The 20,566-nt window shown below is 37.0% G+C and overlaps 1 protein-coding gene across 3 annotated transcripts; it reads left to right on the top strand.

Annotated features, from left to right (window-relative positions):
• The first annotated feature begins 1,091 nt into the window (after positions 1-1,091).
• Positions 1,092-18,336, top strand: ARL5B (ADP-ribosylation factor-like 5B). Of its 3 annotated transcripts, none has more exons than XM_014541392.1 (6): positions 1,092-1,345; positions 3,718-3,778; positions 6,225-6,372; positions 8,757-8,840; positions 10,778-10,929; positions 12,140-18,336. In XM_014541392.1, the coding sequence occupies exons 3-6, from the start codon at positions 6,229-6,231 to the stop codon at positions 12,186-12,188; spliced, it is 429 nt and encodes a 142-aa protein (XP_014396878.1). In that variant the 5' UTR covers positions 1,092-1,345; positions 3,718-3,778; positions 6,225-6,228; the 3' UTR covers positions 12,189-18,336. The 3 variants fall into 3 exon arrangements, with proteins under 3 accessions (XP_014396878.1, XP_005868498.2, XP_014396879.1); XM_005868436.2 differs by having other exon boundaries at positions 1,119-1,164; XM_014541393.1 differs by lacking the exon at positions 1,092-1,345 and adding an exon at positions 1,515-1,536.
• The last annotated feature ends 2,230 nt before the right edge of the window (positions 18,337-20,566 follow it).

Below are 20,566 nucleotides of genomic sequence, written 5' to 3'. Positions count from 1 at the left end.
TTGTTGAATCATCAAATTTATGTAATTGCTTTTAACAAAATTTTGTCATCCGGGAATATGGTTACTGAGGTGTGGGAATGGGGAGGGGTCTGAAGAATTGGGGAAGGGAGTTAATCTACTTATATAAAAACCCTGGGTGGTGTTGATCACGACTGGGTCTGGCGACCAAGCGGAAGGAAGTCAGTCCTGCAGGGCTTGTCTTGGCAACGGCTGCACCCTCCCCCGAGCTGTTTCTGGTGAGGTCGGGGTTTGAGGCAGGAACCCGCCCTTGGAGCGTGGACCCACTGAATCCTGGGTCGCTTTGCCAAGGGCTGCGCCCTCCCCAGCTGTTTCCCGTGTGGCCTGAGGGAAGAACCCACCCTCAGAGCACCAGGACCACCCAGCAGCAGTCAGTCCTGGGTTGCTGAGGTGGAGGCCATGGCATGGTAGAACTCTGGATCTGGCCCAACAGGGGGCATGGCCAACCTTCAGATCAGACCCTGATAGTAGAAAGGAGGGAGCCCCATTCCTCACAGAATCTGCTGTTGGATAGCTTGCTGTCAGTGGCCTGCCAGCCAGGAACCCCATTCTCCTGCACCCCGGGCCCTGACAAGAGGGAGGCGGGAGCCCCTTTCCTCACTGAGCCAAACCGGTTAGGGCAATTAATTCCCTTTTAATGTGCACGAATTTCGTGCACCGAGCTACTAGTATTTTATAGTAAAACGAGCAGGGGAACAAATGCTAGCTTTTAATTATGTTTACTAAAACAAATTACTTAATTTCATAAGACCTCCATTTCCTTTTCTATACATTTCCAGCACGCAAATTGTGCACAGTAGGTCTCCCACTGCTTCCATGGGAGCAGGAGGTGGGGGGGGGGACCAAAAGATGCTCCATGCATCTCCTGGTGATTGGTCGCACACACAGCCCCACCCACCTGCACATGCCTCGCTGTGCACGCAGCTCTGCCCACTGGGCGCGCCTGCTGCGCATGTAGCCTCCTGATGATCGGTCGTTATGTGTGAGGGCATGATGACCATTTGCATATTAGCCTTTTATTATATAGGATAAGCAAGGTGACCCAGTGTTAACCAGAAAGGTGAGCTGAGGATCCCCCCTCCCTCCCCCAGGGTCGTGTCTCAATGCCGAAGAATGAGCTCCGAGGACCAGAAGATTTAAGCAAAAGTGTGAAAAATTTATTACAAGCAGATTCAGACTCCCCAAATAATGGGTTGCTAGCAAAGCAAGTCATTCTAGGAGTATACATGTTCTACAGACTCGCTCCATATATACCTATGTCACCACCTGATTGATTCTGTCATTGTTCTTGCCCAGCCACGGACCTAAACTTTCTCTGTTTCTATGTGTATGTACACCTTGTTGCTGCAGGCCCTCCTTTGGTTTCCCATACTTCCTGCTCTGTGTCCAAAAACATGGTTGGTTTCTGTGATTAGGCTTGCTCAAACTGCCGTGTCTGCCCCTATGTTCTACCTGCCTTTGTTTCCCGCAGGACCACTGCCCTATCTGCCTACTTTTCAAGCTAACTTCTTTCACTGGGTTAGTAGTTTTCAAATCTCTAGCTCTATAATATACTACAACAGATGACGAAAACTCCTGCCTTCCTCCCCAGCACACACACACACACACACACACACACACACACACACACACACATACATAATATGCAAAGTATCCCTTTGGGAGTTTGATTGCTCAGTAGGGACCCTACCTGTGCGTGAATTTCGTGCACTGGGCCTCTAGTATTTTATAATCAGTATAATATTGAACAGTTAGTTTTTTGTTTTTGTTTTTTTAATGGCTAATTTTCCTCTGAAGAGCTGGACTTCCTTAGATCCAGGCCTCAGGTCTCAGATGGTGACACCACATTCTCTGAACATTTTATAAAATTTTGCAATAATTCAGACTTATTTTCATTGTATCCAATATACCAAATTTGCTAAGTCACCAAGTTGGGTGACAGTGACTTAGAGCAAGAAGAAGGTAAATTTTCTGTAATTCTGTTTGCAAGATTTATTTTAAATAAAGGATTTAGTATTGTCCATGTTGTAGTTTGCCCTATTTAAGGTTAACTGGGATTGAGTCTAACAAATAAATAATTTTGTTTTCTTGGAGAGTAGTTTGAAGATTTAGAAATAAATATATGTTGAAGATCAGTTGAAGTTGTAAAAGTATACAATTTTCTCACAGCTTTAGATGTTTAAATTCTAGTGAAATGGAAATCTCTACTACCTGCTCTGTAAGTAAAAATGATGTTAAACTTCTAATGTTTATCTGATTGACATTTAGCTTACCTCTAGACTAGGCTTCCCTTTCATGCCTTCAGGACCCCCATGGTCCCCTGATGCTAGGCAGGTGGTTTCCAGCTGTCACCAAAATTTAGACTGCTTGGTGCCGGGTGGTGGGATTGTTGCTCCACTGATGAGAATGCTCTTGTTCTTATACTATAAGGGAGAAAGATGGAGCAACACTCCAAGATTGGCTCCACTAGAAATTAGAGACTACAAACCGAGAAAGTCAGAAAAGGAGAATTAGGAGTTATAATAAGCAAGCAAGTTTTGTTTTGTTTTACAAAGCATCTTCTACCATAGTGATAATAGCCCTTCCAGAGAACCATGTCATTTGCCCTGCAATATTATGTTGTTACAGCAGACAAGTCATTAGAAGATACAAAGATGGTTTGTCACTTAAGAACTTGTCTGTAAATTATGGCCCCACGCTTTGATGCAATATTAACATTTTAGAGTGGAAATATGACCTGATATTTGATTAGATATAAAATGAGAATTTTGACATTCATGAAAGGTTAACAAGAGGAGCAGGGTTCTGATATGAACTGTGTCATATCATTGGCTTTAAATCAGTTGATTGCATTGTGGTTCTTATGGCAGCTTCCTTACATACACTGTTGAGGAGTAGCTTTTGAAACATTCTCCCCTGGGGAAGAACAATCTTTAAGTATTCTGTATAGGTTAAAATATCGCTTAACAGAATAATTAGATTGGGCTTAAAAACTACTTATGAATGAAGTTACTGTTTAGTACAGAAGGAGAATAAAGAAGAGGTTTTTGTTGTACACAGAACCAAAACAGTATCTGCTCAAAAGAGTTGTAAAATCCAGTTGGAAAAAAAAAAGTTAAATATTAAGTAATTGTGTATTTATCTGTAGATTAATGGAGGGAATGGAAAACTGGTTAAGAGTATGTGTGTCTTAATAGGAAACTTTTCAGATTTACATTTTAAATTGAGCTTTGAAGTAAATGGAAAAAAAAATCTTGGTGCATGAAGGTGGGAAAACTTCCAGGTGTAAAAACAACTTGAGAAAAAGTTAATTTGATTAGTAGAGATGGCAGGCAGGTGTGTATGAAACACTTAATAAAAAACAAAACACACATTTTAAGTTACAATATTTTGTCAAGACTAGTACTGGGTTTTATCACCCCAAACTCAATATAAGTGGCCAGGTTCTCCTGTCCTCTCTGCTTTCCTATCTCCAACATTCCTTTGTAAGAGAGCTAGATAAAGAATATAATAGATTGTATCACTTAAGGCAAGTAGTCTTGGCATCATGAGTAAGTTCTCTTTTCTTTTCCGTTTTTTAACAGTCTTAAAATATCCAGTGCATGATTCTCATTCGAGAGCTAACTAATAATCATTGTTGAAAGCATGTAATTGTAGTATGCAGCAGTGTTAAATGTTTTTCGTTTGCTTTCTCTGCAGAGCACAAAGTGATTATAGTGGGACTGGACAATGCAGGGAAAACTACCATTCTTTATCAGTTGTAAGTATGAGTGTATATTTAAATAGTTTCATTATTTTATTTATTGGAACTAATTTGTATAATTAATAAGGATAAGGTATCATAATGGAAAAACTTGAACATGTTTTTGTATTTTACTGAGCACAAAATTTATGAAAAAATGCCTGTTTGGTGTGGCCAATGATTGAGCTATGAACCCGGAGGTCAGAGTTTGATCCCCAGTCAGGGCACATGCCTGGGTTGCTGGCTTGATCCCCAGTATGGGGTGTGCAGGAGGCAACCAATTGATGGTTCTCATCATTGATGTTTTAATCTCTTCCCCTCCCTCACTCTGATATCAACAAAAACATATTTTAAAAATTAAAAAACTATGCTTATTAAAGCCTTCACAAACTTATTTTCTGCCCTTGAAAGAAAGAATTAATATAAAATTAGGATAAATAAAGCACATATTATAGTGCTAGAGTGAGGTGATAAAGTGCATTTCATTAATTTATTCTCACAATGAGGTTTATGTAAATAGATTGTTATCTCTAGGAAGTTATTGCTACTCTCCTAATAACTCTTGAAATGTTTATCGTAGCCAGTCTTGTCAAATCAAAAGAAATGAAGATTGCCCCTGAAAATATTGCTTTAGTAGCTTTGCAACAGGAAGAAGCTTGAGACTTTCAGAGAAGTACATTAATACTTTAAGGAAATTTTAACAGCACATCAGTCCACTTGTCAAAGTATATACCATTATCCTTTTATTGCCAATGAAATGGTCCGTGTTAAGCAATGAAAATGGCTCTGTGTCTGAAGCATTTTAACAAGTGGTTATAGCCGAAACCGGTTTGGCTCAGTGGATAGAGCGTCGGCCTGCGGACTGAAAGGTCCCAGGTTCGATTCCGATCAAGGGCATGTACCTGGGTTGCGGGCACATCCCCAGTAGGGGGCGTGCAAGAGGCAGCTGATCGATGTTTCTCTCCCATCGATGTTTCTAACTCTCTATCTCTCTCCCTTCCTCTCTGTAAAAAATCAATAAAATATATTAAAAAAACAAAAAACAAAAAAAAAAAACAAGTGGTTATAAAAAACACAGTGCACCATTGTGTGGCTCTTGTGTCTTCCCACCTCATCTTAAATATATCAGCTGACAGTTCTCCAAAAATACTTCACTTGAGCAGTGCTTAACATATTTTTCAGCTACTTTGCTAAAAAGTTTCTAAGTTATGGCTATTGTTTTAAGTTGAGTAGCTACTTGTTATTTTTTGTTTGTTTTTTTAAATATCCTGTATAATAAAAGCCTAATATGCAAATTGTCCCCTTGACCGGCAGTTCAACCAGGAGTTCGACCAGGAGGCAGGGGCGGCTGGCCAACCACCCACAGCTCCTCCCTCCAACCGGCCCCACCAGGCGAAGGGAGGCCCTGGCCAACAGCCAGCACCCACTAGGGACCCTGCCTGTGCACGAATTTCATGCACTGGGCCTCTAGTCATATATAAACATTTCAGAAACCTGTCACTATTGTTGAAATAATTTTGTGCACAGCTTCAAAAATACATATAATACCCAGAAGGGATTAGCATGTTTCTTCCAATACAACGCTGGCATGTTAGAGGCAAATTTATCTTTGTTGAATAAATTAATGTAGCTAAACGAATGGTTATGATAATACATGTGATATGAGTATCTCTATACTAAATATATTTAGAATTAATTTTAATTAAAGTTTTCATTTGCCCATTGCCTTATCTTTTTAAGACTATAATTGAGCCCTAACCAGTTTTGCTCAGTGGATAGAGCATCGGCCTGCGGACTGAAAGGTCCCAGGTTTGATTCTGGTCAAGGGCATGTACCTTGGTTGCGGGCACATCCCTAGTAGGATGTGTGCAGGAGATGGCTGATTGATGTTTCTCTCTCATCGATGTTTCTACCTCTCTCTCTCTCTCCCTTCCTCTCTGTAAAAAATCAATAAAATATTTTTTTAAAGAAGACTATAATTGAGGTTAATAGGCCTGAACTAATATTTATGGCTGAGCCAAGTCTCAGTTTTCTCACATAGACAGTCTTCAAAATTATAAATAGCCTACTATTCCATGGATGCTACACTGTAAGTATTGGTGTCCCAGTCACCTAGAAACTTGCTCTTCCAGGATGGAGCATTGGTTCTGCTCTGACTGATAACAGGACATGGTGGTATTAAAAGTTTGGCCACAGAAATGCAACCTCACACCGCAGAGTTCCCTTCTATCCAGATCAAGCCCGTAGTTTATTCCATTAACAAAAGAACAGTTTTCTTTTGTAGTTATTCTTTGTCTAGATATTTGTTTGCACAAATGTTCTCTAAGGTTCTATTTTTGATGCATGTAATTACCATCATTGGTGCAAATAAGGAAGATTGATTCCTGTTAAATACAGAGATTAAAAGTTGCTTCAGATTCTCAAAATATACAAAAGAGCTTTTATGGTGTCTATCTTTCAACAGCTTAATGAATGAAGTGGTTCATACATCTCCAACCATAGGAAGCAATGTTGAAGAAATAGTTGTGAAGAACACTCATTTTCTTATGTGGGACATTGGTGGTCAAGAGTCACTGCGGTCATCCTGGAACACGTATTACTCAAACACAGAGGTATACTAGAGTTACTACTAACGTAAATTTAATAAAACGAACCAGAGAGTAAACCCAGAAAATAGATAGGCTATACATAAGTCATATTGACAATTGCCTTTTTTAGTTAGGAATTTGGGGTTTCAAATAAAAGAGAAAGAGCAATGGGAGCTTTTATTAGATGAGTACTTACTGGTGTGCAGGCTCCCAGTTTATCCTCACCTTAATACTGTAGTATCTCCATTGTTGGAGAAATTGGACATGAGGATAAGTTATATCTTTCCCAAGATCTCAGCTTTATTAGAGGAGTAATAAAATGCTTTGAGCATAATTTAATACAGATTTTCAAATAGTATCATTTGAACATTCAAAATATTGCTGTGATTATATTGTAATTTTTTTGTAATGGATTTGCAGGCCAGACCCCAGACTTCTGTCACTTATTCGTTATTTTATTATTTCATAGCCAACCTAGGGAACAAATTTAGAATATCTTCTATTTCTGTTTTTATTTTTTCTTAGAAGCAGATTTAAAAAATAATAAAATATAGATGCAATGCTGTCGAGAAAGGCTTATCTTTGAGAATATTAATATACCATTACATGCATAATTTTTCTTTACAGAGGTACAACAAATAAATTATTTTTTCTAAAATGAAGCCTTTTAAATTGAGTGGGGTTTTTTGTGGGGGTTGGAAGGAATGCAAGGACTTTTTGTTGAATAATTTGCCTTTTTAAATAAAAACATGTATTCCTTTAGATTTATATTGATAGCATATGTATATGTGTGTATATATTCTAGTGCCATGTATAACTGATAAAACCAGTATGGCATAACGTAGATATTTAGCAGTTGTGGTAGCACTTAAATTTTTTTTTCTTTGCAAGGGAGGATAGGTTGGTAAGCAAATATTATGCTCATAAATTAGCTTAATATATTTATTTCTACAGTAAAATAACTTTTGTTGGAAAGTAAGAGAAAAACAACATTTTAGCATTATGACTGTTTAAGCAGCATAGCTGTTGGTACTTTTTCAAAGCTCACAGTTAACTGCAGCTGTAAAAAGAGCAGGTCAAAATGATTCTTGCTGATCCACACACTTTTGTAGAATTAGAAAGTGTAGTTACTGAAATTGCTGAAAATTGACATAGCATGCGCCCAGAAAGACATACATTATTGCTGACACCATTTGCATGAAATGATATTTTAATTATTTCTACAAGAATAGCAAAATTACTACAAAGAACCATCGGCCTTTATTGCAGCACACCTGTATAACACATAGCATTTGCAATCTTAGATTCTAGGTAAGGATCTTATCTTTGTAGTAGAGTTCTGATGGCTTTGTTCACCCTTGTCATCTTCTTAAATTCTTTATGTTGAGGAGTCATCCAAAAGATGAAATGACTCATTTATAATACAAGGAGTTACAGTTGATGACTAATTTCTGATATCTTACTCTCATTAACTTACAGAATTATTTCCATTCTAACTTTGCCTTGGTTCTTACATTTATCTCTTCTATTTTATTTTTTTTATCCCTTTCTAAGCCTTTCTCAGTTTATATTCTGATTACTCTAGTTGTCTCTTTCCCTAATTTTACAGATCTGAATAATCTGATTCTACCCTTCTTGTCTTGATTTATTTTGCATCACTTTCTCTACTATAATCCTTAACACCATTTAATCTCATTTATTAACTCTTCCTTCTACATAAGATGCTCAGTTTAGGAGCTCTTTCTCATTATATATCCTTATTTTTCTTATCAAAGATGTTTTTATTTTTAATGTGTGTGAGACCTGCCTTTTCTTATATACAGTTACCAACAGTTTTTTCCAATTTCCTTTGCTATCTTTAATTTCACCTGCATCATCTTTAGCATATTAACACCTAAGTAACACATTTTTCTTGTGCTTTTATTGTTGATATTGTTATGTAAAAAATGCTTCATTCATTATTTTTTAATGTTTCTCTTTCAAACTAGTTTGTGTACTTCTTTCAAATAGACAGAAGACTGTGTAAACATAATTATTGCTTGCCTAAATGAAAGGTTGCAGAGTACTTTTAAGGTTTAGCAAATGTTATTTTACTTATTGTGATTTTCTTAAAATTACTTTTTATTACTTGGTTTTTAAAATAAATCTTAGTATTACAGAATATTATGTATTCAAATATCACTTTAAAAAAATAAAATTGGGCATGGTTTGTATTTGATGAAGTTACAAGTTATTTTGTACTGCTCGATGTAATTCCATGTAACATAAACCCTTTATGATGAAAAAGTAGTACACTGTTTTATAGTAAGATGATGCCATGTGAAGAAAATACTTCTATCACTTGAAAATAATTTTGTAGAAAATGTCAACAACCCATTCAGTTTTCTATCTTTTTAATTGTCTTCTAGTTCATCATTCTTGTTGTTGATAGCATTGACAGGGAACGACTAGCTATTACGAAAGAAGAATTATACAGAATGTTGGCTCATGAGGTAAGTTTTGAAAGCAAACATAAATAATGGAGTAAGGTATCTCTGTATTGATTTTGCATTTTACAAATATTAATATGCTCCGGTGTTGGTTATTTCATCATTAACAAAGCTGTATATATTAAATTAATAAAATTTTTCATTACTTTTTCAAACTTAAAAAAATCCAGCATGTTAATTTTTAGATTACTGTTACTGAAAAAATTTTTCAAAGTTAAAACTACCGATGTATGCCTTAAAAAGCTGGTGGTGTTCAGTGGATTGAGCGTAATCCCATGGACCAAGACGTCCCCTTTTCGATTCTGGTCAGGGAACATGCCTGCTTTGCAGGTTTGATCCCCAGTAGGGGGCATGCAGGAGGCAGCCATTTGATATGTCTCTCTCGTTTTTATCTCTTTCCCTCTACCTTCCTCTCTATCTAAAAAGCAATAAAAATATATTTTAAAAAATAAAATAATAAAATTCTGGGAGTTTATAAGAACTGAAAATTCTTTAGTGAATAATTTGAGATCCCTTAATTATGAATATTTCAAATATACAAAAAAACTTCAATAATAAAACACATTCATGCTCCCATCACTCAACATAAGATAGTAAATATCTTTTGAGACTTCTCCAATTTGATTTTCTTCCTTTCTCAAGGAAACCAAAAAGAATTCCACTATGGTGAGATAGTGATTATCATCCCTATGAATATTTTTATACTTTTATAAAAATACTAGAGGCCTGGTGCACGAAATTCGTGCACGGAGAGGGGCGGGTCCCTCAGCCTCGCTTGCACCCTCTCCAATCCGGGACCCTTTGGGGGTCATCCCTCTCACAATACAGGACCTCTGGCTCCTAACCACTGGCCTACCTGCCTGCCTGATCGCCTCTAACCACCTCTGCCTGATACCCCTAACTGCTTCCCTGCCAGCCTGATCACCCCTAAGGGCCTCTGCCTGCCGGTCTGACCACCCCCTTCAGCGGTTCTCAACCTGTGAGTCGCCAACAATGAAAATCCATCCTGCATATCAGATAGTTACATTATGATTCATAACAGTAGCAAAATTACAGTTATGAAGTAGCAACGAAAATAAAATTTTATGGTTGGGGTCACCACAACATGAAGAACTGTATTAAAGTGTCGTGGCATTAGGAAGGTTGAGAACCACTGCAACTGCTCCCCTGCCAGCCTGATCGCCCCTAACTGCCCTCCCCTGCCGGCCTGATTGCCCCTAATTGCTCTCTGCTGCTGGCCTGGTCACCCCTAACTGCCCTCCCCTGCAGGCCTGATCACCCCTAACTGCTCTCCCCTGCCAGCCTGATCGCCCCTAACCACCTCTGTCTCGGCCCCCGCCACCCTGGCTTTGTCCAGAAGGACATCCGGAAGGTGTCCGGTCTAATTAGCATATTACCCTTTTATTAGTACAGATTTTTATATTTAAAATTTTTGTTTACCTGTCAATTGTACAGAATATTATGTGCCATCTTTATAAAACATGTAATGGTTAATCTATCTTTATTAGACTGAATTATTAAATCGTGATTATTTGAGATCTTTCCTTTTGTTTCCATAAAATTTTTAAGTTAAACATCTGTGTCTAGCCCTAGCTGGTTTGGCTCAGTGGATAGAGCTTCGGCTTGCAGACTGAAGGGTCCCAGGTTTGATTCTGGTCAAGAGCACATGCCCGAGTTGCGGGATAGATCCCCGGTAAGGGGCATGCAGGAGGCAGCTGATCAGTGATTCTCTCTCATCATTGATGTTTCTATCTCTCTCTCTCCTCCCTTCCTCTCTGAAATCAATAAAAATATATTTTTAAAAAAAATCTGTGCCTACTCATTTTAAAGTAGAGGGATTTCATTGTAACTGTCCAATAGAGTACATTTTACCCTTGTGTTCATTAGTTTAATTTGAGTTGGGATATTTCAGGTATTAGAATATTTCATATTGATTGCAGGATTTAAGGAAGGCTGCAGTCCTTATCTTTGCAAATAAACAGGATATGAAAGGGTGTATGACAGCAGCTGAAATATCCAAATACCTCACCCTTAGTTCAATTAAGGACCACCCATGGCACATTCAGTCCTGCTGTGCTTTAACAGGAGAAGGGTAAGTGCTAATCAGAATGGGGCAGGTATGACTTCTTTCATTACTTTCCATTTTTTTATGCCAACTTGTTTTCTTCTTTGATCCTGCTTCATTTTGGTCCTTAACTAAAGATGGTTTTTATGTTATGTCTCAGGAAATAATTTTAGTCAATTACAGTTGTTAACATGTTAAGCGTCCAGCCTGTTTTGTCTTCCAAATGGAAAATACAGTGTCAGTCACCGGTGACTGGGCACTTAACGTATTAAATTACAATTTCACAAAGTTAGTGACAAATTTTTTGTTAATACAAACAGAATGTTTTACCAAAAAAGTAATAAACTTTTGAATTAAATTTTTGCAATCTAATTTTTAGTTATTGTTCATTTCATGGTTTTATCATTTACTTTCTGGGAGAAAATTATAATATCCCTTGACTTAAAGAGGAAGCATCAAAGAAATTTCACCTTTTCTGCAAAGGCTTAATTAAGCTTAAACTCCTAGCTTTCCACAAGAGTACATCCGCTTTATTATCAGGAGTCATTTTGGGATGCATATTTCTAAACAATAAACATTTGAAATAAATGCCATTATAGTATTTTCTTCCTTTTCTAAGAACTTGAGTTTGGATAAATAGGCCAAGGAGAACCCAGTGTGTTAAGCATGGATTACCCAGTTTATTTCCAGGATTTATTTATGCTCAAATTAACTTGACCTTCTTAGTTTTTTCATACTAGAAATACCTTGTAATATAATGCTACATGTAGACTTTTTTGACCTATATTTTTAAGATTGAGCTATAAGCCTCCATTCTTTAGAATTTAGGAGGGTAAGGTGAAGTACTGTTATCTTTCTATAGTGGTTGCAGTTTTAGTTCATCTTAAAGGAGTGGGGGATGAGGAGTATTTGCAATCTTGTTGAAAAACTGCCAAAGCCGCATCCTCTAGATGAGACTGAAGCTATTTCCCACATTACTCAACTGAGTAAGGTCATTTTAAGTGACTCTTGCACTTAAAATTTCCACTTATTTTAGTGTTACCTGAATATTGTCGCTTAAGTGTATAAATAATTTTTGTAGTACCGAGTATGCTTTCAATTTTTAAGTATAAACTTTTTCATTTTTTTTTTCTTTGTTTGCTGGGGTGGCGGGGGGGTTAGAGATGCTTGCGATGTGGTCCTTACCTACATGACCTAAACTTTTTCATTTTGAAAATATTTTTCTCTTTTGTTTCAGGTTATGCCAAGGTCTAGAGTGGATGACCTCCAGAATTGGTGTGAGATAACTGTTTTGCTTGAAAGAGACTGCTCTATTTATTCTGTGACATGAACATTTTTTCCTAGTATCTTTGGCTGCTAAGGCAGCAGCATGTTTAATTTATAACAACACAAACCTCTATGAGCAACACTTGAATCAAGTGCAGCTGAACTGGAACGTGGAAGATTTTTTCTTAACTTTTTTTTAATGCACTAATCTTCAGTTGGATGAACACTAATGTATAACTGTGTTTTCAGCAACAGAATTTTTCTGACTGCTTATTCTAATTATTCAATGACTGCCTTGTAAGAAATGTTTGTCATATGTCTAATGTTTCCTGAAGTATTGTAATGACTTTAATGACCAAGTTCTCTCATTTCTTGACCACCCCTCCCCCACCAGATAATGACTGGTTTGACAACGTATTAGAGGAAATCATTGGGTACTGCTTGCAAACTTAACCAGCACTAAGTATTTGCTCCCTCTATAAACCACTTACCTTTTGGACAGAACTTATAGAGAAAGAAATCTGCCTAGAAGATATATGTGAGGAAGATTAAACATCATGAAAATTGACTTTAAATGAGTTAACTCCTCTACATTATTGCAAGTCATGGAATAATTTTAAGTTACTGTTAGCATGGAAATTATGTAGGCTATTATCTAAAAGAATTAAGTCCACATTTCTGCCTATAACATGGCATTTGTTTTGGTTAAAAACTAATCAAGGTAAAATATTTGTTTAAATACCCTTCTTTGGATAAACATGGTATTTTAAGAATGCTGCATTATTCAATGCATATATAAATATTGGTAGTTATTAAAGCATACCAGCATTAATATTAAAACCAGCCACTTGGAATATATTTTATTATAAATTATCAACAACTTTATTATCAGCCTAAAGTTCAACTATTCCATTTGCAAGGGACATCCCATCTGCTTTGGGCAAAGCTAAAACAGAATATAAAGAGTTCATTTTATTTCTTAAAATTCGAAATTGTGTCTGTAATATTCTTACTACCACCAGCAGTATATTACTTAAAAAAACCATATGGCTTTTCTTAAATCTATTTGAGGTTGTAGTAATAAGCTTGAAACAATTTTCATCTTTATTGTTATGCCTCTTGCTCTAAAGTCTTTTGCTGGAGTATAGGAAAACTGCTAAATTTAATCCTAGCTTTTAGAATAGTATTATGAGACTCAAAGTTAATATACTAACAACTTATAAATTTAAAAAATAGGAAAAAAAGTCATAACTATCAAAAGTCTGTTTATTTGATAATATTTAAAAGTTTTCAAGGCAGTTGTCTAATATGAACAATAAATAATGCATACCTTGAGGAGGACAGGTATGGTAATTTTAATCCTCTTTATCTTAAATGTATGATTTTGCTATAATGAAAGGGATAAAATACATACTTAGAGAATAATAATACTTCATCTTTGCAGTATTTTTTTTTCATTTGGGTCAAAAATAGGATTCAGTGTTCTTAAGAATATCAAAATACCTGTTCAAAAATGGTATTTTAATTCTATTTTTTTATTATAAGTTGGTTTAAATTTTGCTGTTTTCAGGTATATTTGATTTATTCTATTTAGTCTAATTAATATGTAGTTGAATGTGGTAATAATTTTCTGATTTCTATTTAGTGGTAGCACACTCTAGAACTGAAAAATGGCTAGATGAAAGCTTTTTGGACTTTGGGAACTAGTTGTTAATTAACATTGTTTTGAACCTTTTTCTTAGTGATTTCATAGCAGGTACAGGATAAATTTTCTTTTTAATATAACCCATAATCAGGAACCTGAGAGAAGAGTAGACATATCAATATGGATGCTTTGTGGTGTGTATGTGGCAGTGAAACTAAGAGAGATTATGAAAATACTATTTACCCAAAGCACACTTATCCAAATTTTTCTCTTGGTTATACAGTTTAGCTACAAATACTGAGTATAGTTCTCCTAACTCTGTCCTGAGAAAAAACATTAATACTCCTTGTTTATACTTTGAAATTTGTCTTGTATCTAATAAGATTGGCTGGCTCAATTTTCACTTATCAAATTATATGTTTATTTTTTTTTATATTACCATGTCAGCATTATATTGAAAGTGAACAACTGCTAGTATAGATTCAAGTTTGCTATTTAATTTTTTAAATACAATTTATTTTATTTTCTGAATCCTTTTAAAAAACATTTTGTTTTGGATTAGAAATAATTTATGTTAGCTGTGTGTTGACAATGAAATGGCATTCAACTAGATTTTGTGCCGATTGGGAATTTAAATTAAGAAATTAATGTAAGACTTTTTAAAAGTATATTATAGGTTCTAAATAGATATTTCCTGTTACAGTAATATAAAAACTGATTACCTTTTACTCCAAGAGAATGTTTTGACCCAACCATGTATCTAATGCTAAAGCATTGATTCTGACATTCACTGTAAATCAACAAACTCTAGGATATTGTCTGATGAAAAATGTAAATTTGTGATTAGTGCCTATATTCATATTTTAAGATGAGTTTTCAATTTTATACTATACCTTTTCTTTGGAAATCAAGTTAGCAGCTAATTAACAGTGATATTATCGGAGTTTTTATCCTACCCATCAACCCCTCAATTGCCTAGCAAAGTTTCTAGTAGATAGTGGAAAGCAAGGGACCTACCAACATTAGTTTAGGGAGGTTATTGTACATTTTGTTTTTAATTTGAGTGCAAAGAAACAATGTTATCTTTTAAATATGCTGTAACTAAAATGTAATTGCTACCCTAACAAGTTTAAATATGGTACTTTTCTTAATTTTGAGCATGTTGTGTTCATATTTAGCCCCATCTCTCTTATTGAAACCTTTTTGAGAACTCTTTTAGAATTAACAGGCCCTTTTATATGGGGTTATACTGCATATTTTATATTGTTAGTGTAATTTAATTTTTTATAATCTGAAATAATATATATCTATAATCTATTGAAAAGCTCATTAAATACATAACTTTTGCTTTTAGGTTCTGTGTTAGTATGCTTAAAGGTCTAATTTTATTCTATGTTCATTGGAAGAAAGATAACAAATTCAAGTTTTAGTGTTAAAAATAATTTTTACACATGCACGACCCCTATAGCCATAGTCATTTTCATTAAGCATAAGTTAACTTTCATTATCTATAACATAAAGAGAAAATATGTATTTCTTTTCCTATGGAAACAGTGAGTGATATAGGCAGCAGGCATACAATATTTTCTGAAGAGTTATGGGGAGTCACAAAGCAAATAAAATTTTAAAGAAAATAAAATACTGCAGAAAAATTTTTGGTGTGGTGAAAAAAAAATGTACTGTTGTTATGCTTATAGAGATGGGTGAATTCCATTGACATTTATATTTGAAGACCAACTTCATGAGTCTGACTTTTCATCTGTGGCTTTGGATCCAAAACATTTCATATCCTTTATATTTTGTCAGGGTAAAGTCATTTCAAGATACAGTATGGTAAGGAAAGAAAAACAAAATAATATATAGCATGATAATTTGTATCCGGTAGAATATTTTGCTAGCTATCTAAAGGATGGATTTGAGTCTTAGTTTGGCCATTACTTGTCTAGTTGACTTTTAACAATTACTGTTTGTGCCCTCCCTATTGTTTTTCACATACTCAGGAACTTACGCTAGAACTTCAACATGTCTTTTGATTTTAAAATACTGAATCTTCATATGCTACATTAAAATTGAAAAACCAAAAAAAAAGAGAAATACATGTAATGTGAAATTAAATTCATTTTAATCTATTATTTTATTCCCACCTTCTAATTTCATTTAGTATATGAATACAATCGAATAAGAAATTTCAACTAGTAACTGCTAATCAACTTAAATTGAGCAAATAACAATGCAAAAGAGAAAATAAGCCATATTGCTAAGAGCATGCTAGTAAGCTGCTTAGGAAACAACATATTCTGCTGGTAATACGTACTCTCTTCTAGAAAATGCCTTGCTTTCTTGGCTTTTACTAATTAGAAGGGGTTAGTTTATTCAGAGTTTATTGGCCTCATGCCATCTCAAACTGCAGTTCTGTTTGACTTTCTAGCATTGAAAGGATAGTGCAGCCAGAATGTCAATATTTTACAAACATTAAATTTATTTAGCATTACTGTGAAGACTGAAATCCAAAAGTCAGGTTTCCAAGAAGTATTTTTTAAGAGTACTAGGTGACCAAAACTAAATAGAGAAGGCCAATAATAAAAAAATAATAAAAATTTCAACTACTTTATATTTAAGGTAGAAAAATTATTGTAGTTAGCAGACCTAAATTCAGCTTTAAATGTATATAGTTTGGGGAAATGTTAAATTTTGAGAGGTATAGAGGCATACCTAGAAACAAAAATCAAAACACTTGATAGTGAAGATAAACATGAGTAGAAAAATCTTTAAAAGGATATTAAGTAAATAGAAAATTTGAAAAGTGAATCCCCCCCCCCCCTTAAAACTAGACTAGAAAGTACATTATTTTACTGTAGAACTGGTTGGACCTTTGTCATTTTTAATGTGGCCAAAGGATTGAAGACTGATCAGGTTTTTAGAATTTGGGAGTGTAGTCACATAGAGGCATCTTTTGCATTTTTTAAAATCAGTAATCTACATTTTCTCTCAAAAATGGTGAAATAAAATGTGTCGTGCATGTCTTTTGAAATAGAAAATAGTTCTAGAAGATGAAGTGTTCTCTTGCACATACTTACAAAATTTTAATTTGAAAATTACCTCATTTTCCAATCCATAATAAGGTGCTTTTGCTCAAGTTTGTGGGATGTTCAACCATCCCATAAATACCCCTTCACCCAAACTCTATTTGAAATATGCAAAATTCACAACTAAGGGATAGTATTCCTTGGAGATTTTGTTTTATTTTATTCTTGTTTACCACCAGCAGGGCTAGCCTGGCATAGCAGGTCCGAATATTGTCTTCATTAAAGCAAATGAGCAAGTTCTCAATATATGATTAGTTTAATATCAAATAGGGGAAGAAAAAACCCTAAAATCTGATTATATTATACTGTGAATATATTTCCACTGGTGTTGGTAAGCTATCAAATGACTATCAGCTGATCTTGATTATAATTTATTTACATATTTTGGACCTATTCATAAGATACTTTAATCATTTTAATCTTACATTTTCCCTCAGGACATTCAGGGAGTCTACAACCCCTATGTTCTCTTGGAGTAAACTGTTCAGTGTAAACTTTTCATTTTGATTTTTAAAAAAGTTTTAACTGTTATTTCATTAAGAGTGTGAAATAAAATTATGGTTATATTTTTTCCAATTATGTAATAGTTATAAATTTTACCCTTTTTATCTATTGCACAGAACATGGTTTAAAAAGGGAAAAATTAAAAGCAACAGCCTTGCTCTTGCATTATTCTAATCAGAATATAATTAATATAATCACATGTTGCCATTTTAACATAAAGTGGTGCTTTAGAGCATTAAGGAGGAAACAGCAGGCCCTGTATAATGTACTTTTGCTTCAGAATGTAAAACTACTTTAAAGTGTCTATATTTATGTTCATTTCTTAAGATTTAAATACAAGCCGTTGTTCTTCAAGCTAAAGGCTTTCTGCAAAAGCTGTAACAATATCTTAGCTATTACCCTTGGTCAAATAGAAGATGGTGTTAATAAGGCCAAAATTATGAATTGGAACTCTCTGTGGGTACCCTGATTGTACAGAGGGGGAAAAATGTCTTTCACACCACAGCCTATGCTTAACTCATCCAAGCAGCTGAAATGTGTGCTATTGATCCATTATATAAGCATTAATTTAAAAATTTTAAAAAGCAAAGCATTTACATCATCACTTGAAAATGGTTCAAAGCATGTGCTTCTAATGTGGGTTATTTAAAAGACATGTTTTAAATGTTTAATAACTTCATGACTGTCATAAAAGGCTTCTTTGATGTGTTAAGTTTAGGTTGCTGCTACTTGTGATTTTTTATGTCTGCAATTACATTATAATGAGTTGCTTACATGTCTACATACTCAAGTAAAAGGATGCTGTTTACTCTGGAATGTTCATCGTTTAGACAAATTTTGCCTCATTTGCAATCATGGTGCAATACAGTAACATTCATTTGTTTTCAGTCAACAGTTTTATTTTTTTCATAATAAATAATTACTTTTCCAATATAACGTGAAACCAGTGTTTTCTTTTAAAGATAAAATCTGTTTTAACAGTCTTCTTTGTTGTGATAGAAACGCATCTCATCTAACAAAGTGAGTGGAATTTTATAAGTGCTGTGGGGGCCCTGTCCAGAGTACGCCGGGTGCTCAAGGCCAATTTGCCATATGCAGGTGTAAAACCAAGGACACAGCAATCTTACTGTATACACTGGGCAGGGGTACTTTTCTATAACCCAAAATACTGACGTTACTATTGGCCAAGAAGCCTCTTTTGTCTGAGCTAGTATAAGAGTGTGCTACTGACCAGCAGGTGGCTGGCTCTTGTGTGGTTGGCTGCTTTGTGAGGCTACTTTGAAGAACTGTTTTGTCTGGTGGCTCCTTGGTAGCAATGGCTACTTGTTCTGTGATAAAGTCTCTTAGATGCCTACGACTGCTCATATCATCTTCATCCACTACCTGGCGTCCACAGGAGTACAACCCCTAGCAGAGAAGGATCTGTACTCCCACGAGTGCTCATGGAACCCAAGGTCAGGATACAGCTGGATTCTGGAATAGGATGGGACCAGAGACCTAGGAACACGAGAAGAAACCAGGAAGTTATTGCTCTCCTACCCATCTCCCCTTTCTCAGTCTTTCACTAGAATGGATATCTGTCTCCTAGCCCACATTTAATGGAGAAGGGGAATCCCTGGGCACCAGGAAGGCAGTCCAAGTGGATATAATAGAAAATACATTTAGTCTCCTAGTTATCAGAAAGATCAAGTTAGCAGAGGGTTGGAACTTTCAGCCCCACCCACCAACCTCGGAAGGGGAAGGTGTGTGTGTGTGTGTGTGTGTGTGTGTGTGTGTTTTGGGGTGGGAGCGGGTACTCCCAATGAAGTTATATAAAAACTGAACAATATTTGATAAGCTTCCAGGTGGGTGAACACATCCATATGCCAATAGGGTGGTGTACCCCAGTTCCTTGGGGACCCTTACAGACCTCATTCTGTGTACCTCCATCGGCTGTTCTGTATCCTTTACCTTTATATTACCCTATATAATAAAAGCTGGAGGTCGGACATCCCCCGAGGGGTCCCAGATTGGAGAGGGTGTAGGCCGGGCTGAGGGACACCCCCCCCCCGCATAATTTTGTGCACCGGGCCTCTAGTTTTTTTATAATATACTAGAGGCCCAGTGCACGAATTCATGCACCTTGAAAAACTGTGGGGCCACAAGGCTGTGATGGGCACAGGTGATGGTCTTGGGCCATCCTCCACACTCCTAGTCTCCTGCCTGCCGGCAGCCCTGTTCCTACCGCCACCACCCCCATGCGCTAATGGCACTGGCCCCGCTCAAACCCACTGATGGTGTGGAGCAATTGGGGCCGGCACCAGCAGCGGGTGTGAACGGGGCCAACGCCATCAGCAGGTGCGAGTGGCGGCTGCTGGCCCCGATTGCTCCTCAGGAGCAGGGGAAGGTGGAGAAGCCCTCAGGGGCAATCAGGGCTGGCAGCCACCGCTCACACCCACTGATGGCTTTTAGCAATCGGGACTGGTTTTGGGCGCTGGCAGTGGGTGCTAGCAACAGCTCCAGCACTGGCAGCAGTTGCGAGCGCTGGGTGAGACCGCAGCGCACAGGAGCAAAGAATTTTCAGTAACAACCAGAGGCTGGCCCCAATGACAGTGACCGGCACCCTGCCTTGGTCTGTCACTGCTCACCTGCTCCACCATCCCTCCATGGCCGACTCCTGCCATGTTCGCACTGCCTCCTGCTACCGATGCCATGTTCCATGCGTGCCCCCTGGTGGTCAGCATACGTCATAGCAACCCGATGTTTGGTTGTTCTGCCATTCTATTAGGACTAAGAGGCCCTGTGCACGAAATTCATGCACAGGTAGAGTCCCTAGGCCTGGGCGCAGGCCAGCCGGCAACCCCAGCCCCCAGGGGGTCTGGGGTTGCTGCCTGGTCTGCTCCAGGGCCCTCCAGCCCTCTGATTGCCATGGCCTGCCCCCCAGCCCTCACGCCTCTGATTGCCACCATTGCTCGACACAGGCCAGCTGGCAACCCCAGCCCCTGGGGTCGGGTTTGCTGCCCGGCTTTCCAATGGCGATCACCTGCTAGGGGGTGGGGAAAGGCGGCCTTTGCCCACCCCCTAGCTCTTGCCTGCCGCCTGGGTTGCGGATCACCATTCTGCAGTCCTTCCCCTTTCGCCTCCCATCATTGGGCGTATGCAAATTAGCCGCCATCTTTGTTGG

Source organism: Myotis brandtii, unplaced genomic scaffold, assembly GCF_000412655.1.
Source record: "Myotis brandtii unplaced genomic scaffold, ASM41265v1 scaffold269, whole genome shotgun sequence".
NCBI lineage: Eukaryota > Metazoa > Chordata > Mammalia > Chiroptera > Vespertilionidae > Myotis > Myotis brandtii.
This window is presented reverse-complemented; position numbering and strand designations above follow the sequence as displayed.

What these genes read in the sequence shown, in the direction of transcription:
- ARL5B (XM_005868436.2), top strand. Translation starts at nt 1,122, where the DNA reads ATGCCGAAGAATGAGCTCCGAGGACCAGAAGATTTAAGCAAAA. An exon ending in ACCAGAAGATTTAAGCAAAA is followed by an intron (nt 1,165 to 3,717) that starts GTGTGAAAAATT and finishes CTTTCTCTGCAG; the next exon opens with AGCACAAAGTGATTATAGTG. An exon ending in CGTATTACTCAAACACAGAG is followed by an intron (nt 6,373 to 8,756) that starts GTATACTAGAGT and finishes ATTGTCTTCTAG; the next exon opens with TTCATCATTCTTGTTGTTGA.